Source organism: Zingiber officinale, chromosome 5A (assembly GCF_018446385.1).
Source record: "Zingiber officinale cultivar Zhangliang chromosome 5A, Zo_v1.1, whole genome shotgun sequence".
Lineage (NCBI taxonomy): Eukaryota > Viridiplantae > Streptophyta > Magnoliopsida > Zingiberales > Zingiberaceae > Zingiber > Zingiber officinale.
In genome coordinates this window covers 79,472,491-79,494,187 of record NC_055994.1, presented here as the reverse complement: position 1 = coordinate 79,494,187, position 21,697 = coordinate 79,472,491, and the positions used below count along the sequence as shown (strand labels likewise).

The window sequence follows — 21,697 nt, the reverse complement described above, 5'->3', positions numbered from 1 at the left end:
TGCATTTTGTTGGATTTAATTTTTATTTTAATATAAAAAAATAGTCCGGTGCATGAAGCTCTCACCATACGAGATTCTGGGAAAAAATTCATTGTACACAGCTTTATTTTTTTTTTTATAAAAGATTATTTTCAAGATTTGAATTCATGACCTTTTGATCGCATGATAATAATATTATCATTGCGCTAAAGACTTTCTTTCTAATTTTTTTTGTTTTAATATATAAAAATAAAGAAGAGAAGGGGGCTTTCTCAAAAGCTTTACTAATTTGAGTAATTATATCCTTTATCGAGATTTATATTAATAGGAGCTTCGTTCATGTATGGGATTTTTTTTAAATTTTTTATAATCAGATACCTCTATCTTCAATTATTTATTATATTTTTTATTACACTAAAGAAAAATATTATCGTAGCTATGATTTTAACCATGGGTGCTGGGCAATGGGGCGGATGATAAATAATAATAATAATAATAATTATTATTATTATTATTATTATTATTTTTTTAAAAAAATGAAATGAATTTGGATTGGGTAATTTTGCATGCAGTCCCTATTGGCAAATAAATCTTTGCATGCAGTCCCCATCCATGAAAATTTTTGTTTTCACTCCCTAGTCAAACATTTTTACCTAATTACCCATAATATTTTTAGGTACAAAAAGTTTAAAAATCAGTATAAATCCTCTTAAATTGAGTATATTAACTTAGAATCTAGTATATTTTCTATCAAATTGAGTACGATTTTTTTTCACCTCAAAATATACTTGATTTTAATTTAATGTACTGAATTTAATAGGAATTATACTCATTTTTAGACTATTTGTACCGAAAAATATGAGGGTTAATTTCGATAGAAAATATACTCGATCATAGTATAGAGTACTAGATTATAGTATAAAGTGTTGAATTTAACATGAATTATACTTATTTTTAAACTTTTTATACCTAAAAAATAAGAGGGACAATTTTGATAGAAAATATACTCGATTTTTAATATAAAGTACTGACTTTAAGAAGAATTATACTCATTTTTGGACTTTTTGTACTCAATTTTGAAATTTTTGTACCTAAAAAATCTGAGGGACAATTTAGGTATCAATATTTGTATGAGGGAGTTGAAACAAGTAATACTTTGCATGCAGGGAGTGGAAACAAAGTTTTTTGGACATGGAGATTGCATGCAAAGTTAACATTGTGATTGAAGATTTTTCTCTAATTTACCGATTTGGATATCCTGGAGTTAATTGGTATTTTCGGAAAAGTTGGGGTGAAGGGAAATTTCGATCGAGTAGGTTTTGATAATCCATAAACACTGGCGGGCAAAATGAAATTTTCTGCACACGCGCCGGTTGGTTGCATTGCATTGCCTCCGAGCTTAGGAGCGCGAGAGGTAGAACCCTAGGCCGACTTATTTCCCTCCTCCCTTCCTACTCGAAGGCGATTTGAAGCGCGCAGCCGAGGTTGTTTGGCATCGTTTTGGTATTCTCCTGCAATTTGTGTCATTGTTTTCTCACTCCCTTTGCTCTTTTTCTCCAGCATTGGGGAAGTGTGGAGATTGGTGGGTGAAGGAACTTTTCTCAGCTAACTCTTCCGATCGGTGATGGTGTCTACTTTAAACCTCGATGATGTGAGTGACTCTTCTGTAACCATCCTGGAGAACTTTTTTTTTTATTTTTTAATTTTTATTAATGACGATGCAGGAAGACGATTTTGGAGGGGATGCTCCTGGAAGCCAGACTAGTACCAAACGTTCAGGTATTCCCTTTTCCTGTTTATTCTTTTTTTTCCTCGTCTATTTGGATTCCTGTTACACGCTAAACTTCCAGATGGTAAGCGAAAATTTGGAGATCTCGACGAAGAAGAAGACGGCGCCTTTGGTCGCAAGGTATTTGCCTTCCAAAAGTTATGAAGATCAACATTTTCGTCTTTCTTAATTTTACAAGGTTTTGGTGATCTCTTCTCTTCCAAAATGCTGCAGTTGCCTATTTTCCCTTCACTAGCATGTTAACGTAACTTTAGAAAATATTTTGAAGACTTCGCACCATGTTTCTTGATTAAATTTCCTTGACTCAACATGTTGATCATGTCTTTGTGGTAATCGTGTTTATCTGGAAATCATCTGAATGAATGCAACTAACATACTACAATCTATAGCATACTACGTGCACCTCAGTTAAGCTTGATATCTGGGTAACCTGTACATTCTCCATCCATACAACTATGTTAATTGCATTTGCAAGTTCTTGGTATACCTACTGAATAATGTATTTATTGCCCCTGGTAGACCAGTCATTACTGATAGTGTGATGTTAATTTTTACATTGAAGTGAATAACCATAAATCATCAAAATAACCTCATTATCCTTTTATATGCTTGTTGCATTGCCACTTGCAGTCACCATTTTAGTTTGGGAGTAGCTTATAGTTGGGTTGTGCTCTTTTGGCAATGCAGGGAAAATCAAAAATTGAAGAAAGTGGACCTGGTATGACCATGGGAATGATTTTGTCTCTGCGTGAAAGGTACATTTAAGATGGATGAGCAGCACATTCTATTGCTTTATTTCCACTCTCTGATTCAATATTTATTAATAGCTTGCAGAATTGTAAAGCTAATCTCACATCATGCCAGGTATGTGACAGTAGATTTGTTTAGGTGCTTTAATACAACATTCTGCCACAAATAATTATGATGTTACATTTTGCTATCAATATCTTGTTTAAATTATCTAGCATAATGTGTTTTTGATGGATTGCTTTGATTCTTAATCTATCACAACAGTTTAAATATATTATGTGATACAGTCTGTGAACTGCACAATGAATATTTTGTATGGTGTTACCCAGTTTATCCAAATAATGTATATCACACAATATATTTGTGTTTATTAACCATTTTGAAAGCATAATAGTGAAGTTCTGGAAGTAAATGTGACATTAAGACTCCTGCGGTATGACTTTCCCAAGTTTAATAATTAAGAAGAGAAAAAAAAACAATTGAAGCCAAGACCTGTGCATGGATTAGATCCTTCAAGTTTTGGATGTGTATGAAGTTGCTTGGAAAACATTTGGATGTTATATATGAAATACTTCATTTGCGAAGAATTGATTTGGATGTAAGAAATTTAATGATAAACGTTTTACATATATTTAAAGAAGACTTAGATGCCATAGACAAGAGAAGATAAATTTAGTAGCAGCATGAAATTTAGGAGAAGGCCTATTTACAAAAAATAATTCAGGTTGCTTGAGAATTGATTTGTAGTATAAAATTCATGTTGCTGAAATTTTTGTAGGTTGTAACTTTGCTAGGTTTATTCATATACTCCTTGTTGCACATTTTTTTTTTTTAAAAAATGCCTGGGAATGGACCATTCAAAATTACTCTCAATCATTACTATTTTTTCTGGCAAAATGTCACCATTTTGCTTCTATTTTTTATAAGCCAACTTTATTATTTATGGTTTTCATTTGATTGTTTGGTCTTTAAACTGAATATAGTCACTGCTTCTCCAACACAGCGATTATGGGATTTTGCATTTGTTAGTTCTCATAAACTCATTTTTTCACATAGATTTGTATTCAGTGGTCAAATTGATGTTGCAAGATTTATTACGATTTTACTGCTTTGATATCTGTCTTTTTTTATTAGTAATGCATTTCTATGTACTTTATAGTTTTGACACCGGATGTTTTTATATTTTTTACATACATTGTAATAGTGTTTCTTGATAATATTTTCTGTGAACAATTTTATCCAGGGAGAGTTAGAAGTTACTAAGTCGGAGATTCAAAAGTGGCATTCTGCATTTCACAATGGACCAGTTACTCCAGCTGGAATGTCTCCAGGTTTCTACTTTTTATGTACATCATTGTTTCCTTTCGTTAGAATATTTATTCTTTAATTCACGGGTTCTTTTGATATAGAACCCGGGTTGGTGCTAACTTATCTCCTGAACTTAAAGTCCTCTGAAGAATCCTTAAAAGAACAGGTTGGTTGGATGGTATATTTCTCGCATGCATAAGCTTAACACAGCCAAAGTCTTGACTGTCAGTACAATTGGTTGAATTTGTTTCTTTCAGCTAGAGAAAGCTAAGAAAAGAGAGGCTGCATTTATTGTCACTTTTGCAAAAAGAGAGCAGGAAATTGCTGATCTCAAGGTAAACTTCGTTCCAGTATCTTTCTAAGCTTTAGTGATATGTTGCATTATTTATTCTAGTTTCCTCATTATGCTGCCATACATAAGTCAATGAAGCGTTATTATACTTGGTTCATTTTTTAATATATATCTAGGAGTATGGTTTCCATTACTACATTTCTCCTGCTTAAAATAAAAAGAGGATAGTTACTAATCAACTCGTCACCGGTCACTGAAATACTGATTAGATTGCACCATTGTATGAGTGTTTCTACCAAGGTTAGAGCCATGATTTATAAAGTTCCCAAATGCTTTGCGAATCAAGAATCAACTACTTGATGCACAATCCATTCCATTGTCTTTTGGGTTTTAAATATGCATTTTATGTTTTGATATAGAGTTTAGTTTTCTATTAGTTGTTTGCATCTAGCCTGGTTATCTGAGATTATTCGGTATGGTGATGTTGTAGTCTGCAGTTCGAGATTTGAAGACTCAACTGAGACCACCATCAATGCAGGTATGATTCATGAGCATCTATGTTTTGCTGCTCTAGACTAAGTTAGGTATCATTTTAGATAATGTGGTCTGTCTTTTTTCTAAAACATTATTGAATAACTGTCCTGCTACTTACTCCAAAATATGCTCTGTGTTGCCTATAGTAATTTTCTGAAGTACTTTAATCAGTATGACTCTACTGGTCTTTATTTTTCAACATCAGCAAACATGCGAATAGTTAGAAATATCAGTAAGACAGACTCAAATTTCCTTACAAGTAATATGATCTCAACAGAACTGATTAGTGATGAATGGATGATTTTTGTCACAATATTCCTTTCAACTTCATGGTGATGTGAATTGTGAAGTAATTCACTTTTAACTTTTTAATCACTTTTCTCAAATGGACTGTTAGATAATTGACTAATCTAATAAACCAGAAGTTAGTCTAGAACATGACCTTAGATGCATTTTCCTCAATATTATGTTACATGTTTTATCCAATTGAACTTATTTGCATGTCATGTTCTGTGGAGCTTTTTGTAGTTCACTGGAAATTTAGTGATAGGATTGATGTAGATGAACTCGAGTGGCTAGAGGGGGTGAATAACTCTGCAAGGTCAAACAAATCAAGTTGCAGCAGAAATAATGATATAACATGTCAATGCTAATACAAGAAAATTTTACTTTATTTGAAATCACCTCTTCCTACTTCACGGCTTGCCAATCCACTCATTTGATCAAAGATGCTATTCCTTTTATAAAAGATCTTCAGAGGTGGAGAAATTTCTTAGGGTGCGTTTAGTTCAAAGTTATTGTTGATAACCTTGGTTATCAATCCAAGGTTATCAACAAAACCTTGTTTGATTTATATAATGAGCGGTTCTCTTATAATGACGCATGCCCAACACGTTACAAACGGGTCATGCCACCCGGAATGTGATTCCCTCTTAATAGTGAGGTTTTCCTTAATCCCGAGGTTCTCGATTTTTTTTCCAAAATTATCCTCCGATATTTTCCCTTTGAGACAAAAATGCCCCTAAAGATTTATCAAATCTCAATTTGCCCTAGATATAACCAAACTCCAACGGCGTTCCCGACTCATGAAGAACCCTAGAGGCGTTCCCCACTCGCAAAGGCATCCCCACTCGTGAAGAACCCTAGCGGCATTCCCCACTCGTGAAGAACCTTGGTGGTGTTCCCCACTCGCACCCTAAAGGTGTCCCACTCGCGAAGGCGTTCCCCACTCGCCTTCTTCGAAATCCCCATGCTGGGAGGGATTCTTCTTCGATTCCTTCCTTCAGTGAATTTCTTCTACTACATGATCATGTAATTCCTCGAATCTCGTATCGTTGTTTGTTTTTCCTCCTTTCTTGTCTTTGGATGGACTTGAGTTGGGGGCTAATCCCCCTCCGGTGAGTTGAGGATAGGCATTAACAACAAGATTTTGGGAATTGATTTTTTTTATCCGGCACAGGTATTAATTTGATTGACATGCAGAGCAAGATTGTTTAGATTTTAGAAGATTTTTCTCATTTTTGTCTTCTCCTAGCTAATTTGCAAATGATAGAACTTCAGTTTATGTTAATGAGTAATGTCTTAGTTAATTTGGATTTATTCTTATCAATGCTTGCAAAAGTCACCATGATTAAAAATATGGTTATCAACTCGTATTTTCATTTGCACCTCCTACTTATAGTGAGAACTTGACAGTTAGATTGCTAAGATAATTGTTCAATTCTTGTTCCTTTCCAAGCATATAGTTGCACACGCACTATGTATTATAATTTGTTGTTGACCATCATAATAATTTTGATGTGACCTTCTGCTTCAGTATTTTGTTCCTGTTTCAATTCTGGTTTGAAACAGAAATTGTAGGTCTCAATTCAGTATTATTAGATTTTTGGGCTTTTAACTCTCTTGTTCTACCTCTTGTTTTAGGATTTTCCACCTTGCTAATTTATTGTTTGGTTCGTTGCCCTATTTACATGATAGGCTGATATGACTCGGTTGGCAGGAGATAAAAATGATTTCGGTATTCATTATGCGCATGAAGATGATAGAAAGCAAGTTATATATGCTTTTATTATTGACAATTGTCTTAGCTATCAAGAGAAGGAGGGTTAGGTTCATGAGGAGCATATTATATGCTGATTAGGCATTGTGTAGATATAATATTAAGTCTATAAAATTAAATGAGATGATTTTTTATAGTGATTGTCAATGTGTTGATAACTATAGGATGGATAGAAAGTCTTTAGATAAACTTTGTTATTTGCTAACAACTCATAGAAAATTGAAAGGAAATAGAAATATGTCAATTAGTGAACTTGTGATATATTTTCTTCACATTATTGGACATAATGTGAAGAATATGGTTCTAAAATGCTAAACAGTTAGATCCAACGAGACAGTTAGTAGACAATTTCATTAGTTTTGGATTCTGTTATGCGGTTACACAGCATTTTCCTTAGGAAACCAAAACCAATCCCATAAAAATTACACGGATGAGAGGTGGAAATGGTTTAAGCTAAAAGTATATAATTTCTATAAATTTATTTTTTAATCGATTTTAATGTACACAATAATTAATTTAATTTTATGATACTTCTTTTAGTGTAGGGTTGTTTGGGAGCATTAGATGAGACTTATATTAATGTCAATGTCCTAATAGTTGACAGACCTAGGCATCAAACTAGAAAAGGTGAAATTGCAACCAATGCCTTGGGTGTATGCATACCGAACATAGAATTTAGTTATGTCCTATCGGGTTAGGAAGGATCTGCGGCAGATGACAAAGTCTTAAGGATGCTATTAGTAAAAGGAATGACTTGAAGATTTCTTAAGGTAATTAAGTTATAATTATCGTAAAATAATATTCACTTGTAATATAATTAACAAATATTTGATTTATATATATATATATATATATTATTGTAATATATATAGGTTATTATTATTTGTGTGATGTGACATTTTAAAAGCTAGATGGGCTATATGAGTGATGTCTTTTTATTTCGTTAAGACTCAATGTAGCCATGTAGGATTATTTATGCTTGTTGTATTCTCCATAATTTCATAAGGTATGAAATAATAATTGATTCGATAGAGACCGAGGCTGATGTCCTTGAGTCAAATCCAGTCCTACTGGGACTGAATGGAGAGACAAGCTTGCGGATGATATGTTCATGAGCTTACAGTTATTAGTTAATTAAATATAATGTTCATTCTTGAAATTTGGATTTTATTTCTATGTATTTGAACTATTTGATTATGTTGTATTTGGGTTTATTATCCATTTGAATAATTTGAACAATTAGATTATGTTTGAACAATTTGATTGTATCTAGATTTTGTATATTTTCCATTTGAACAATTTGATTATGTTTTACGCATGCACAATGTTGTATTTGGATGATTTAATTTCAGTTTTCAATGGAAGGAAAGAGCAAGAAGAGGCTAACAATGGTAGCAACGGCTACGAATGCACCAACTTCACAGCCAATTCTATCAACTCCAATTGAACAAGTAGAAAGTTCAATGCCAACAAAGGTTAAAAGAAAAACTCTTTGCGCCAAACACTTATGGACAAAACAAGAGGATGCTGCATTAGTTGACTGTCTTGTTGAGTTGAGCAAAGATTCAGTTTGGAAGAGCGAGAATGGTTTTAGAACTGGGTACTTGTTGCATTTAGAGGAACTTATGGATGTTAAAGTGCCATCAAGCAATCTGAAGGCTACCCCTCATATCGAGTCAAGGTACAAGCTACTAAAGAGGTAGTTCCATGCAATCAAAGAGATGTTGAATCATAGCAATGGATTTGGGTGGAATGATGCTCAGAAGTGTATCATTGTAACAAAGGATGTCTTTAGTGATTGGGTTAAGGTGACTTTTTCTATTTTTTTTTGTTTTTTCATTTCTTTAATGATTGTGTTTTTTTTTGTTAATGATATGTTTTAAATTTAGAGTCATCCGGCTGCTATTGGTTTAAGGAACAAAGAGTTCCCCCACCTTGATGACTTGATGTTTGTGTGGGGGAAAGATTGTGCCATAGGAGCTAGTGCAAAATACCCAGCTGATGCAGTAGAAGAGATAAATTTATGCGATGAAGAGGCTGACACGTTTGAGTATGAAATAGATGAACAAATTGAAGATCACGAAGATAAAGAATCTGTCAGAGATGAAATAAAGAAATTTGAGATTCTAGATTCATCCGTGTGCCCATCAAGCAAGAAGTCAACCACCAGAAAGAAAAAAGGGAAGTCTGATGATGTTCTAGGTGACTTGGTGGGAGAGATTCACAAGTATATTACTACTGTTATAGAGGCTAATGAGGAGATGAAGGGAATTTCTACCTACTTCAAGAAACAAACCGAGTGTAGTGATAGAAAAATGAGGATATATGATGAGTTAATGGAACTTTCTGACTTCTCTCAAGAAGAAATTATGGATGTCGGGGAGAATATTCTCAAGGATGAATACAAGGTCGACAACTTCTTCGCACTGCCAAAGGCATTTAGGAGAGATTACGTGGTAAAGCAGCTCTCTGAGATCCATCCAAAATGAATTTGATATTTGAATTAGGTTGACACTTATATTTTGATATACTTTTGGAAGTATTATTTTGAACAAAACTTGTTGGATGAATGTCATTTTGGATTGAGCTTAGATGATATATTATATTATGTTTATCAAAATTGCTGGTTGAATTAGCCCAAAATGTGATTTCTAGTCAAGTGACAAAGGCTTGTGTAGCTAGGTATATGTTGGTGAAATTGCTAGTGAAATTGCTCGATGAAATCATTTTTAATTGTTGGTGAAATTACTGAACCGGTATATGTAGCTAGAATTTCGTGACAAATCCATTTATTCCTTTTTCTTTGCTTAATTGTCTCTGCCAATGTGCAGTTTAACCTCTTCCAATTCAAGTTCTTTGAATAATTGTACAGGTCCAGTTGCTTTTGATGCGAGCAGTTAAAGTGGAAGCATTTTACACTAAAAAAACATAGATTTATGGACGAAATTAATTTATCACAAATCAGCAACAAAAATAGTGATAAAAAAAGTCGTCGCAAGACAATAAAAAATTTAGCAACAAAAATAATTTATCACAAAATTAGTAACAAAACAATTTGTCGCAAAATTTATCACAAATTAGTGATGAATTTTATAATAAATTTTGGATTCGTTGAACATATAAATTTCGGACCGATCTCGATTTAGTAAATTTAGCGATGAATTATAAATTTATTGCTAAATTTGTGACGAAGTCATTTCGTCGCTAAATTTAGAGGAAATTTCAGATCTAGGGATCTAAAATCCCTCCTAGGCCTAAATTCACTCTCTCTCCCGAATGCACGCATGCAGTGATGTCGATGTCCTTTGGCTCTCTCCAACTTGCGAAGCATGCTGATCTCCTTTGGTAATCTTTGATTCTTTCCCTTCTCCTTTCCTCTCCCCTCCCTTGCATGTTGGGTGCGAAGCATGCCACTTGCAACCGGCCTCGCCACCGCTGTTGCTTTCCCCTCGTCGATGAGTGGCCACAACATCTTCCATAGATCTGGCTACATCCCATCTTCTAAGGATCTGATTGATTTCCTTGATGTCTGATTTGACTGTTTGATTGCTTGTATGAGTTCATTGTTGATTGATTGTATTAGACCCAGCTTCCATGTTTAAGATGTCATCGATTTTGTTTGAATTGGATGATGCAAGTGAAGTGTTTGACGAATTTCCCTAAACATTACTTTGAGTTGATTAGATCCAGATTGGTTCACTTTTGTTGTGTTGATTGTCTACTTGAATATATTATATTGAATATACAATAACAATGTAGTGAATTTATTAGGTTGTCTCTCCAAAATTTATTTTCATTATTTACTAGATTATTTGATTTCTAATGAATCACTTGATAGAGATTCTCTACTTTTTATCATAAATTTCAACTTATTCAATGTTAAAATGAATGTTCATAATTTAGATCCTATATAGTCTCATGATCCTATATATCTAATCAAGATTATATGCATTTCAATTATATTGTTATTTTAATTTTTCTCATGACAATACAGGATAGATATGATGAGCTAGCTCAGAGAAGTTTGGGTGATAGTGATGATAATGATGGATTTGAGCCATTTGTTGGTAATAATACGAGTCTATGACTTAAGACGAGTGGTGGACCGAAAGAGGGAAGAATATTTGAATTGGGATCTTTAAGCCGAAATTGTAGAGTTGCTGATACATCTTCTTCCATCTCATCAGCAGTGAGGGCAGAAATAAATCAATTGATTGAAGAAATTAGCAATTTGAAAGAGTTACTAGTGCAAAGGAATTAGGAAATGAGGCAAAGGGATCGGGAAATTAGCGATTTGCGCTAACAACAGAACTTTATCATGCAACATCTTCAGTTAGCCTCTCCTCCAACTCAGATTCCTCGTGGTAATGGTGATGATGGTGGCGGCGGCGACGATGACGACGACGATGATGATGATAGTTGTAATTGAAATTTAGTATTATTGAGCATTTGTTACTTGATTAAGTTTGTGAATTTTTGATTGGTGTTAACTTATTTTCAATAGGGTCGCCAAGGAAGGTGGTGACAAATGGAAATCCATGTCAGAAGAGGTGAGTGTTTACATTTGTTGTTATAGTTTATTACTCTGTATTTTCATCTTAATTATCTTACTTTTTGTTTGTTTATTTTCTGATGCATGTTTGTTTTCTGATGCAAGAGAAAAAGAAGAGGAAGAATGTTAAATTTTAGAAGAGACTGTTTGTTACATTGTCTAGTTTGAGTTAAACAATGTTATGAGATCTTTTGTTGATGATTTCTTAGATAAACTTTGTTTTGGAATTTGTTTGTGTACGTTGTATCAGATATTGTATGAGATCTTTTTGGTTTGTCAGGTATGATATCAGATTTTGTTATGGGATTTTGTTATGAGATTTTGTTATGAGATTTGTTGTGTATGAAAATGTCAGATATGATATTGATTTACAGGCTTTATGTGTGTATGATGATGTATTGAATTTATCTTTTTTTTTGTGGCGAAAACATTAAAAGTTTGTGATAAATTTTACAATAAAAATTTTAGTTACAAAATTTAACAATTTGTAATGGAAATATTTTCGTATCTGCAACGAAAAATAGTTTTTGGTGCTAATCTACAATGAAAATTTTTTTTCGTCATTGATCAATGGAGAAATTCTAGAGTTGTAGTTTTGTAAAAAAAAATTATTTTGTCGCTAATTTATGATGAATTTTATATGATGAATTTTATAACAAAATATTTTTCAACGTAAATTTTTATGATTTCTTATTTTTCGTTGACAAAAATTTTGGTTACAGAATCCATTGTTTATCGTAAAAAAGGAATTTTCTTTATAGTGTTAGTTACAATCATACGAGGACCAGCAAATTCTAGAGACATTAGACTCGAACTTTATTTTCGAAGAGGAAGGCTTTACCTTTCAATTTGATATTTTAATTAATTTGATTTTTGAGTTAAGTTGAATTAGTATCTCCAGTTAACTCAAAGTATCTCCAGTTAACTCAAATCTAGTTGAGTCGACTGAACTTTTTTCAGCCAACTCAAACTCAATAGAGAGCATTTTGTTGCTTTCTTCAATCAGAATTACTCATAATTGACTCAACATTCGTAGAGATCACGACTTGTAAACCTTTGTAAAGCTAGAGGTCGAGCTTGGTCGGTGGTCACTAAGGTTAGGATGACTCTCTATAAGGCAATATAAGCACTTTACCGAATAAGCGAATATGAGAATACATGTCACACATCTCTTGAGCTCACTTCAGGTTTTCATCAATTTGCCCAAGGTCATTCTCCCACATCTTCCACATTTACCCAAAGGTCGCACCTCTAGAGCTTCAATTTCTTGCCCAAAAGTCATGATTCCAGGACTTCACAATTTGCAAAAGCCTCGTCTCTAGGACTTCATCCATTTGTCCTCCAGAACTTCATCCATCACATGCCTCATACCATCCAATAACGCTAAACTCAATTTGCAACTTGCCAAGTCTATGAAAACTCAATGTACATGTTAAATACACCGGCAAACATAACTTAAATCATATATTAAAAAATCTCAGTCGAGCTTGACTAATTTGGGCTGATTATGCAACATTTAGTAATAGCAAATATAGTCCCTTGCAAATTTAGTTCTAGGAAATCTAATTCACTTGAAATTTGACAATAGCAAAGTGTATTACAAAAATCTAATATCTCTCCAGAATGAACTGGGATGTAGTTATTCTGGAAAATACAAATTTTGAGTTATTTGGTTGCCTGCAAATCAGGATTTTTGTGCTAAGAGACCTTAATTTCAGGAGGTTGACAATGTGCTCTGCAAGGCAATATATAAGCAATGTAGGCAGTTCATGTGATGAAGTTGCCAGTGCTGGGGTCTCCCAAAGGTATTTGGGGTTTCCTAAAGGTATTCTGCCTTTTGCCTGTTGGAGGAGTGGAAATCAATATGGTAATTATAAGTACAAGGGGATTAAGGATAGTATGCCTGCATAATTACTTTTCCTCCTAGATTCTTCTGGATATGTCATGATTATTTGTGTCAAACCTGGTTTGCGCTGTGTATGGAGATTCTAGATGAAAATAAACTGTAAGATTTCATGTGCTGTGATACAGAGACAACTTGACTTTTGGCCATTTCAGTCACCTTTGTTAACTAAATTTTATCCTTTATTACTATTTTTGACTTTAGTTGGTTGTGCTTCTGAATTATTTGTTTGTTTAAATTTGTTTAGATCTTAAGGATTTCATTTATTTATTTATTGCTTTTTTAAGTAGTTCATTCTAATTTTTTTATGCAAATGCAAAGCAGTATCTTACATGTTTTTATAGGCAATGAATTTAGTTTATAATTCTCATACCTAAGTGCTCAATATTTTTGAATATTACAATGTAGTGAATAATTTTATGCCAAATTTTTTCTCCTCAAGTCTAGAGATGCATTCCTGATGTTCGTAATCTTTTGCTTCATGCAGCATTATACAAGGACATGGAAGGACTAACAAAAGATATGGAAAGATCAAATGAAATGGTAACTTTTTTTAATTCCATTTTGTTGCTTTCAGATTGAAATTAAAACGTCTGGAGATTGGGACGTTTGTATGTGAATAAATACCCTGTCTATATTAGTATAACTTGGGTTCTAAGTAAGAATTGATCCATATTGCATTTGATTGTATGACTTGTATCAAGATGATCTAAAAACTAATGCTTGAAATTATACATCTCTCAGGTCTATATGTCTCAAGAGAAACTGGAAGCCAAGGACTTGGAACTGAGAAAGTTGAAGGAACTATTTTACCAGAAAGAAGGCACAGAGGAAAAAGAGACGAAGACAACTGCGATGTCGACTTTGACAAAGAAGTAGCTGACGACGAAATTAACTCTCCCGAAGTCGAGGTGTGGGTTTAGATTAGCAAATAGCAATGAAGAACTGCCGTTAATGAGTCCTTACAGTTCTCTCTATCTGTTAAAATTATGGAATTAATCTGTTAATCCTTTTTTCTGCAATTTTACATGTTAACAGAGGTTTGAGCATGCCCTGAGTAGGGGTTTCTGCTCAAGGGAAACAGATGATTCATAAACATGTGCCAAGAACGTTTACTCTTTTTGTTAGTTTTTAAATTATTTTTTTTTTAAATGAGAAAATTGAAACTACCGAATTTCTATGAATCAGACAGAGAGTTTTTTTTTCCCGCATGATTGACGTAGTTGATAATTATTTCAATAGATCTTATAGTCAATTTTTAATCAATATAAAATATCTTATTACTTTATTTTTTTCATAGAAAGACTTCAATGATTTACCTATTTTCAGAATGTGAGTGGAGGTCGTTAAGAGGATGCTTTCACCTTTTTGTTCCAAAAGCACAAAGAATTTTAAAATATTTTTTATTTTAATATTTATCTTTAAAAACGTAATATAGTAGATCACTATAGTTAGTGTAGGAGTTAGAACGATAAATTATCAAACTAAGTAGGTATGTTTTAAAAATATTCAAATCATGTATATTAACTTAAAAATTACTAAATTATATACCCAATATCATTTTTGCCTAGTTTATTGATCCCAATCGATTGCTAGGAATCAATTCGAGATAGTGTTCATCAATGCAACACTATAATATATTAGATCAAATTGATATTTATGGATATGAATATAATCAAGAAAACTAGACGAACACATAAGATCTGATTTCATACCATTCCAAGCTCTTTAGGTGATGAACATAAAGAGCTCAGAATGACATAAAATCATATCTTATGTGTTCGTTTAGTTCTACTGATTATATTCATGCCTTTATATATTAATTTGGTATATATATTGAAAGTAGTGATTTTGCAATACGAATTGAATCGATTCGATTTGTATTCAAAAAATCACTGCTCTCAATATAGTATATTAAATTGACGTTTGAGAGCATGAATATATTATACTTAGAGGTATCTTAAAGCAATCACCTTATATATTGTATTATTTATTGGATAATTAAAATTAACTATTTGTGTGTATATTCTCTGTGTATATGATATTGATCTAAAACTTAATTAATGAAGTTCACAATATAATGCATAGCATGAAATAAATTGTAATTGGATTACAATTATTGGGTATGTCTCCATGTGTAATTATCTACATATTAAAAAATTCTCTAGTTGATGAATTGATGATATTGAACATCATCAATTCAGTAAGACTAGCATATGTTATACCCCTTAGTTTCCTCGTAGTGTGTGTGACTAATAGGTTCTCTGTTTATCTTGGTTGTCCATAATTAACTATTTAATTATGGATTGATCATGAATGACACCTAGTTGTACATTATGATCCCAAATTAACTAAAAAAATTATAATTGATTCTAAAACAAGTTTTAAATCCTTCGGCAGTTTCAGTGAGTCGTGTATCATTCCTTTCACTTATCTTATATCCACTTGGTTCAAGACATGATCTGTATGTTCGTCCCCACTAGACTGACTACGTCACACCTAGTCCAAGTAATATTTTTTCGTCCTGTGGATTCAAATTACTCCTATATATATTTAAGAGTCTCATACTCTTAACATGTGATGCCTTGCAAAGACTTTGAGTAATAATTCTAACAAATAGCCATAGGATATATGTCATCTCGTAAGGAGTAGTGAATCCTCTGTGGGTTATCCAAACACCTTTGGACACTTCAACTTATACCCAACCATCTCAGGTTCACATCTCCAAAGAGATGCTTTTCTTAATATGTCAAAGTATAAGTCTTCATAACCAAGGTGACTTGAATACCTCAAGTCGAAGGAAACTTGCACTTGAGTTACAGTAAGTATTTCACAAACATATCTATTTATGTAGATAATCATATGAAATCTTACAGCAGGTAACTCCAATAAATTAGTTATCATAATTAGTATCCACATTTAACTCTTGACATCTCAATGTCTCCAGCAAGTGAGTAACAACTGCTTGGTTAGACCAATGAGTATAATTCATGCTCGTCTCATAGAATTGATGAAGTCTGAATACATCAATTCATTGACTAGAGAATGTTTCAATGCTTTCATAATTATACACGTAGAGACTCTCACTAGTTGTGATCCAATCACAAGTTCACTCATACTATGAATCATATTATAGGCATTCAATAAATAAGTTTAAGACCATTCAAACACATAAGTAAAGTGCACTCAAATAATGAACCTATATTTATCGAAATAAATAGTACAAATCATGAGGCGATTTGCCTTAAGACAACTCTCAAACGTAACAATAAACACACCGATAATCGTTGCTATTGAATGGTTCAAATTTAGTTCTAGGATCAACTATGATTTTCTGATTAATTGGGGATCATGATGTACTATTAGGTGTCACTAATGATCGATCTATAATTAAGGTTTAATTATGAATGACCAACATAAACTGGAAAACTATTGGGTCACACACACTATAAGTATATCCAAAAAACTTAAAGCAAGTTTAAGAATTATTAGATTTTTAGATTGAGAGAGATTAAGACTGGTAGGATCAGACTGTTTGTATCCTAAGGTAGTTTTGATGTGATTAACCAAGTCATGTTAGGTTCTGTTGGTTTTTAACCATGTGTCTAAGTGTGCAGGAACTTAGGAGCACAGAAAGTCGAGCAAAAGACGCAGCTAGCGAGAAGAACGACATGGGAGAAAGCCGATGGGCTTAGTGCGTCCGAGGGACGAAGCGCTGTTGAAGAGTACGCGGGCGGACGAGGAGGGGCGCGGTGTTTCTGAGGGATGAGAAGCCAGAGCGGAAGTTTGCTCGAAGGCCGAAAGTTGGGTTCAGGTGAACCCTATTCCGGATGGCCGAGATCACCCAAGCGAGCAGAGCTAGAGCGGAAGACCCGAACCAAGGCGAACGAAATCAGAGCGAAAGATCGAGACTGAAAGTCAACAAGATGTTGACTTTCTTGGTCCGGGTGCCCAGACTCGCCGGACTTTGGGCGCCTGGAACCATTCCGGGACCTCGGACTCGCTGGACTCCGGGCGCCTGGAACCCTTCCTGGTACCCGGGCCCGAATTGTTATCCAGATCGCATCAAACGTGATCCGTTACAATGGGGATAAAGTTTTATCCTCCTCCAAGTGCCTAGAACCCTTCTAGGCGCCCCGACTAGGGCTATAAATATAGACTTAGTTCCAGAAGCTAAAATAGAACACTTGTAAACAACTTCTTCTATCTAGTTTGCATTTTGAGTGCTTTAATTACTGTAAAGAAGCTTCTCCACCTGAAAGAGAATTTAGTGCGCTTTTTAATTTTCTTGGATTAACAACCTTATCGATTGTAATCAAGTAAAACCCTTCTTGCCCCTTCTTGTTAATTTTACTTTCTTAATTTTTATATAAGTGTTTAATTAAGCTATAACATCCGAGGATGGTTTATTTTTTTTTACAGGGCTATTAACACCCCTCTAGCCGGCTGCCACCGTTCCTAACAATTGGTATCAGATCCAAGTTCGCTTCAGGAGGACTAATGGCCGAACGAACCATAAGAGATGGCCAGACCCAGCATCTACCCACCAAAATTCGAGGGAAAATTCCCAAGCTGGAAGAAAAAGATGGAAGTATTTTTTTAAGACAGACTTTGAACTATTAATAATTATAAAATATGATTTTGCAACCCCGATAGACAAAGAAGAATATTAGTGGACGAAAAAGGAGCGAGCCGACTTCGTGGCAAACGGCAAAGCAGAGTTTCATCTGCTTAGCATTTTACCACCTCAAGAAGTCAACCATATTGGAGCCTATGAGTCAGCCAAGGAGCTCTGGGAGAAATTCCAAGAACTACACGAAGGGTCATCGGAGGTAAAACTAGCGAGACGGGACCTGATCCAAAACTATATCAGCAACCTCCGGCTAGAAGAAGGCAAAATTGTCGCACACCTCTACTCAAGAATCAAGGAGCTCATCACCGGACTCACGAATCTTGGAGTAAAGGTAACCAACCAAGATTCACTAAGGTATATGCTCAACATATTTCCTAGGACTTCGAAATGGTCGACCTTAGCAGATGCGTACTTCATCTCTAAGGATTTAGAGGTAAGCACTTTAGAAGAATTTTTTTTCAACCTTTGAAATTCATGAGTCAAGATGTGTAGGTCTAAAAAGGGAATCGAGGCAAAACATTACCTTAAAAATAAAAATGGATAAACCAGATTATGAGGTATCACTAGATGATGACGAAACAACCTTAATGGTAAGGAAATTTAAAAAAAAATATTTAAATCTAATAAACTTAATCAAGTGTAGGGTAGACAAAGAAAAAGAAAGATAAGATGCTACCACTGCAATGAAGAAGGGTACGTCAAAAATAACTGTCCAAAATTGAAGGACAAGGGTAAGGACAAGGAAAAGAACAAGAGACCAACCCAGCCCAAGTATAATCTAAAGGCGACGTGGGATGACATGTCATCTGAATCAGAGATCAAAGAAATCGCCGGACTTGCACTAGTGGCCAGTCACCAAGAAAATGAAGACGAAGCAAGCTCGTCCAAAGCATCAAGAGCATTGATGAAGGGGGAGCAACATCAAAAGAAAGTAACACTTCAGGGAGATGTTCAGATTACAGGATCGACAAGGTAAGTCAGGTACAGTCTCTTCCTCCTGAAAAGTCATTTCAGTTTACAAAACTATTATCGAAAAATTATTGTAGATTAGAAAAAGAAAATAAAAGGTTAAAATCAACCTTAGCTATATATTGTCGATTAGAAGATCTCGACAAAATCAAAACTGGAAATGAAAAATTAAAAATTGAGAATACAAATTTAAAGGATCAAATAAAAAATCTAAAATATTCTGCATGTTTAAATTTGTCTGCTTCAACTTTTAAGAACTATAAAGGATTAAATTGACAATTTAGATATTACAAAGGGAAAATTAGAAAATTACCTAGAAAATGTATTCCTCAAAACTTTTAATTAATCCTGTAGGAAGGAACCTATTTTGGGTTCCAAAATCACATTTAGACTAATTATTTTTTTAAGGACTTTCAGAAAGAAAATTAAATGTTTAAAATTCTTTAAGAAACTTTGTCTAGAAGTGGTTGATGCTCTAATAATCAAGAAGGTCTAGTGCTTCGCCACAGCCTGGAAGTAAATTACTGAATTAAATATTTAATTAACTTATTGTTAAGCAATTAGTGATTATAAGAATGCTTTAAAATGTATGTCAAAATTTTTAGAAAGTATTTAAAAGTTAACTTTTTGAGAACTTTTTTACTTAACTGTAAAAAAATTTCACATCTTAAAATTTTCTAAATATTAAAGGCTTTTAGAAATTTTTTCCGTTATATGAAATTAATATCCCTTAGACTTTTTATCATTGCTAAGTAGGATTTTTTTACCCCATTTTTAATGTGATCAAAAGGGGAAGTAATGAAGATTGAGTCTAAGGGGAGGGTAGTACAATTTTTAATTTTTGTATTTAATTTTTATACTTGCAATTTCATTTTTTATATAACTATTATTTGTAAATTTTTTTTTTTGCAAAAATTATAATTATTTATTTATAGTTTACCCTAACTTAACTTGGGTTTGCTCACATCAAAAAGGGGAAGATTGTTAGTACCCCAATGTAGTTTTGATGTGACCAACCAAGTCAGGTTAGGTTTTGTTGATTTTTAACCTTGTGTCTAAGTGTACGGGAACTTAGGAGCACAGGAAGTCGAGTAAAAGACACAGCTAGTGAGAAAGACGACACGGGAGAAAGCTGACAGGCTCGGTGCATCCGAGGGACGAAGTGCTACGGAAAAGTACGCGGGCGGACGAGAAGGAGGCACGCAACGTTTCTAAGGGACGAGAAGCCGGAGCTGAAACTTGCTTGAAGGTCGAAAGTTGGGGTCGAGTGAGCCCTATTCCGGCTGGCCGAGATCACCCAAGCGAGCAAAGCCAGAGCAGAAGACCCGGACCAAAGCGAGCGGAACTGAAGAGGAAGACTGGGACCAAAAGTCAACATGATGTTGACTTTCTTGGTCCAGATATTCGAACCCCTTCCGGGCACCCGGACCCAGATTATTATCCCGATCACGTCAAACATGATCCGTTACAACGAGGATAAAGTTTTATCCCCCTCCAGGCACCTGGAACCCTTCCAGGCACCCCGACTGGGGCTATAAATACAGACCTTATTCCAGAAGCTAAAACAAAACACTTGTAAGCAACTTCTTCTGTCTAGCTTTGCTTTTTGAGTGCTTTAATTGTTGTAAAGAGGCTTCTTTGCCTGAAGGAGAATTTAATGCGCTTTTCAACTTCCTTGGAATAACAACCTCCCCGATTGTAACCAAATAAAACCCTTTGTGCATCTTCTTGTTAATTTACTTTCTTAATTTTTATACAAGTGTTTAATTAAGCTGTAACCTGAGGACGGTTCTTTTTTTTTTTTTTTTGCAGGACTATTAACACCCCTCTAGCCGACCACCATCGGTCCTAACATAGACAAGGCATAAATATGGAAGATATTTGTTGGAACGGAAGCGATGGTAGGCCATGCCTCTTGTAGGCAAGGTAGACCCAACCCCGGGCCGGGTCTGGCCCGGACTTGGCCCGGGCTGGTAACCGGGTCAACGGGCCGATTGCCCGTTGACTTGGTTCGCCGGGTCGAACCGGAACTGACCCGGCAAGTTATCAGGCCGGTTCCAGTTCCGTTGGTGCAAAATCGGTGGACCACAGGTTAACTGTCGGTTCAACATTTTCTTTTTTTTTTACCCGGCTTAAACCGCTGGTTAATCGACGGTTTATAGCCGTTGGAACCGGCGGTTCATAGCCATTGGGAGAGAGTGGGGGGGGGGGGTTGGGTATTTTTTTTAACAGTTAGGATCATTTGACCGTTTTTTGATCAATGGGTATGCTTTAGTGTTTGTTACTATCAAAACTCTATAAATAGAGAGCTTATTTCATCATTTTCACACACATCTTCTCTACTCTTAATCTCAATTTAGTATTCTCTATACGCTTTCATTTTTAATTTTCAATTACAATGGAAGGAGGCTGCGGAGGTGCATCATCTCGAGCTCGAAAGGGAAAGGAAATAATGAATCCATGGAGGAGGACCCCAACATTCAATCCATTGATGATGAGATCGAGCATCTTCCGAATTCGACACCTGAAACATAAGGAAGTACCGATGCAATTACTTCTACGGTTAGGGAACTTCCTCCTTTAAAGTCTTCTATTTTTACTAAACACTTTGAGAAGGTCACTCTTCCGTCGGGAGAAATGAGTGCAAAATGTAAGCACTGCAATGCTTCCTACAAATTTCAAGCCGACGGCGGCTATGGGTTATTGAAATGACATGTAGAAACGAAGCATCCGACGGAATTTGGACTCGACCGTTCTCAAACACAATTATTAAGATTTTCTTCAACTAGCGATAGTACCGATTCTAGTTTATTGTTATATTCAGATAATAAATTAAGAGAATCGTTAGCTAAATTTATTTCTCTAGAACATCTTTCTTTTAGTTTTGGATCTAAATGCACATTTGAAGATTTTTGTAAAGAATCTCCTA

At 34.5% G+C, this 21,697-nt stretch overlaps 1 protein-coding gene across 3 annotated transcripts; it reads left to right on the top strand.

Moving 5' to 3' along the window:
• The first annotated feature begins 1,329 nt into the window (after nucleotides 1-1,329).
• LOC121980699 (FKBP12-interacting protein of 37 kDa-like) lies at nucleotides 1,330-11,261 on the top strand. Of its 3 annotated transcripts, none has more exons than XM_042532863.1 (14): nucleotides 1,330-1,463; nucleotides 1,540-1,630; nucleotides 1,704-1,758; nucleotides 1,830-1,888; nucleotides 2,456-2,523; nucleotides 2,596-2,632; nucleotides 3,762-3,849; nucleotides 3,928-3,992; nucleotides 4,084-4,161; nucleotides 4,609-4,656; nucleotides 8,082-8,519; nucleotides 8,601-10,056; nucleotides 10,706-11,132; nucleotides 11,216-11,261. In XM_042532863.1, exons 2-11 carry the CDS (start codon nucleotides 1,604-1,606, stop codon nucleotides 8,412-8,414), a joined length of 858 nt encoding a protein of 285 aa, XP_042388797.1. In that variant the 5' UTR covers nucleotides 1,330-1,463; nucleotides 1,540-1,603; the 3' UTR covers nucleotides 8,415-8,519; nucleotides 8,601-10,056; nucleotides 10,706-11,132; nucleotides 11,216-11,261. The 3 variants fall into 3 exon arrangements, with proteins under 3 accessions (XP_042388797.1, XP_042388796.1, XP_042388798.1); XM_042532862.1 differs by having other exon boundaries at nucleotides 8,064-8,519; XM_042532864.1 differs by lacking the exons at nucleotides 8,082-8,519; nucleotides 8,601-10,056.
• The last annotated feature ends 10,436 nt before the right edge of the window (nucleotides 11,262-21,697 follow it).

Coding starts and splice junctions, on each gene's coding strand:
- LOC121980699 (XM_042532862.1), top strand. CDS start 1,604: ATGGTGTCTACTTTAAACCTCGATGAT. Junction 1,889..2,455: donor ACGGCGCCTTTGGTCGCAAG/GTATTTGCCTTC, acceptor TTGGCAATGCAG/GGAAAATCAAAAATTGAAGA. Junction 2,524..2,595: donor ATTTTGTCTCTGCGTGAAAG/GTACATTTAAGA, acceptor ATTTATTAATAG/CTTGCAGAATTGTAAAGCTA.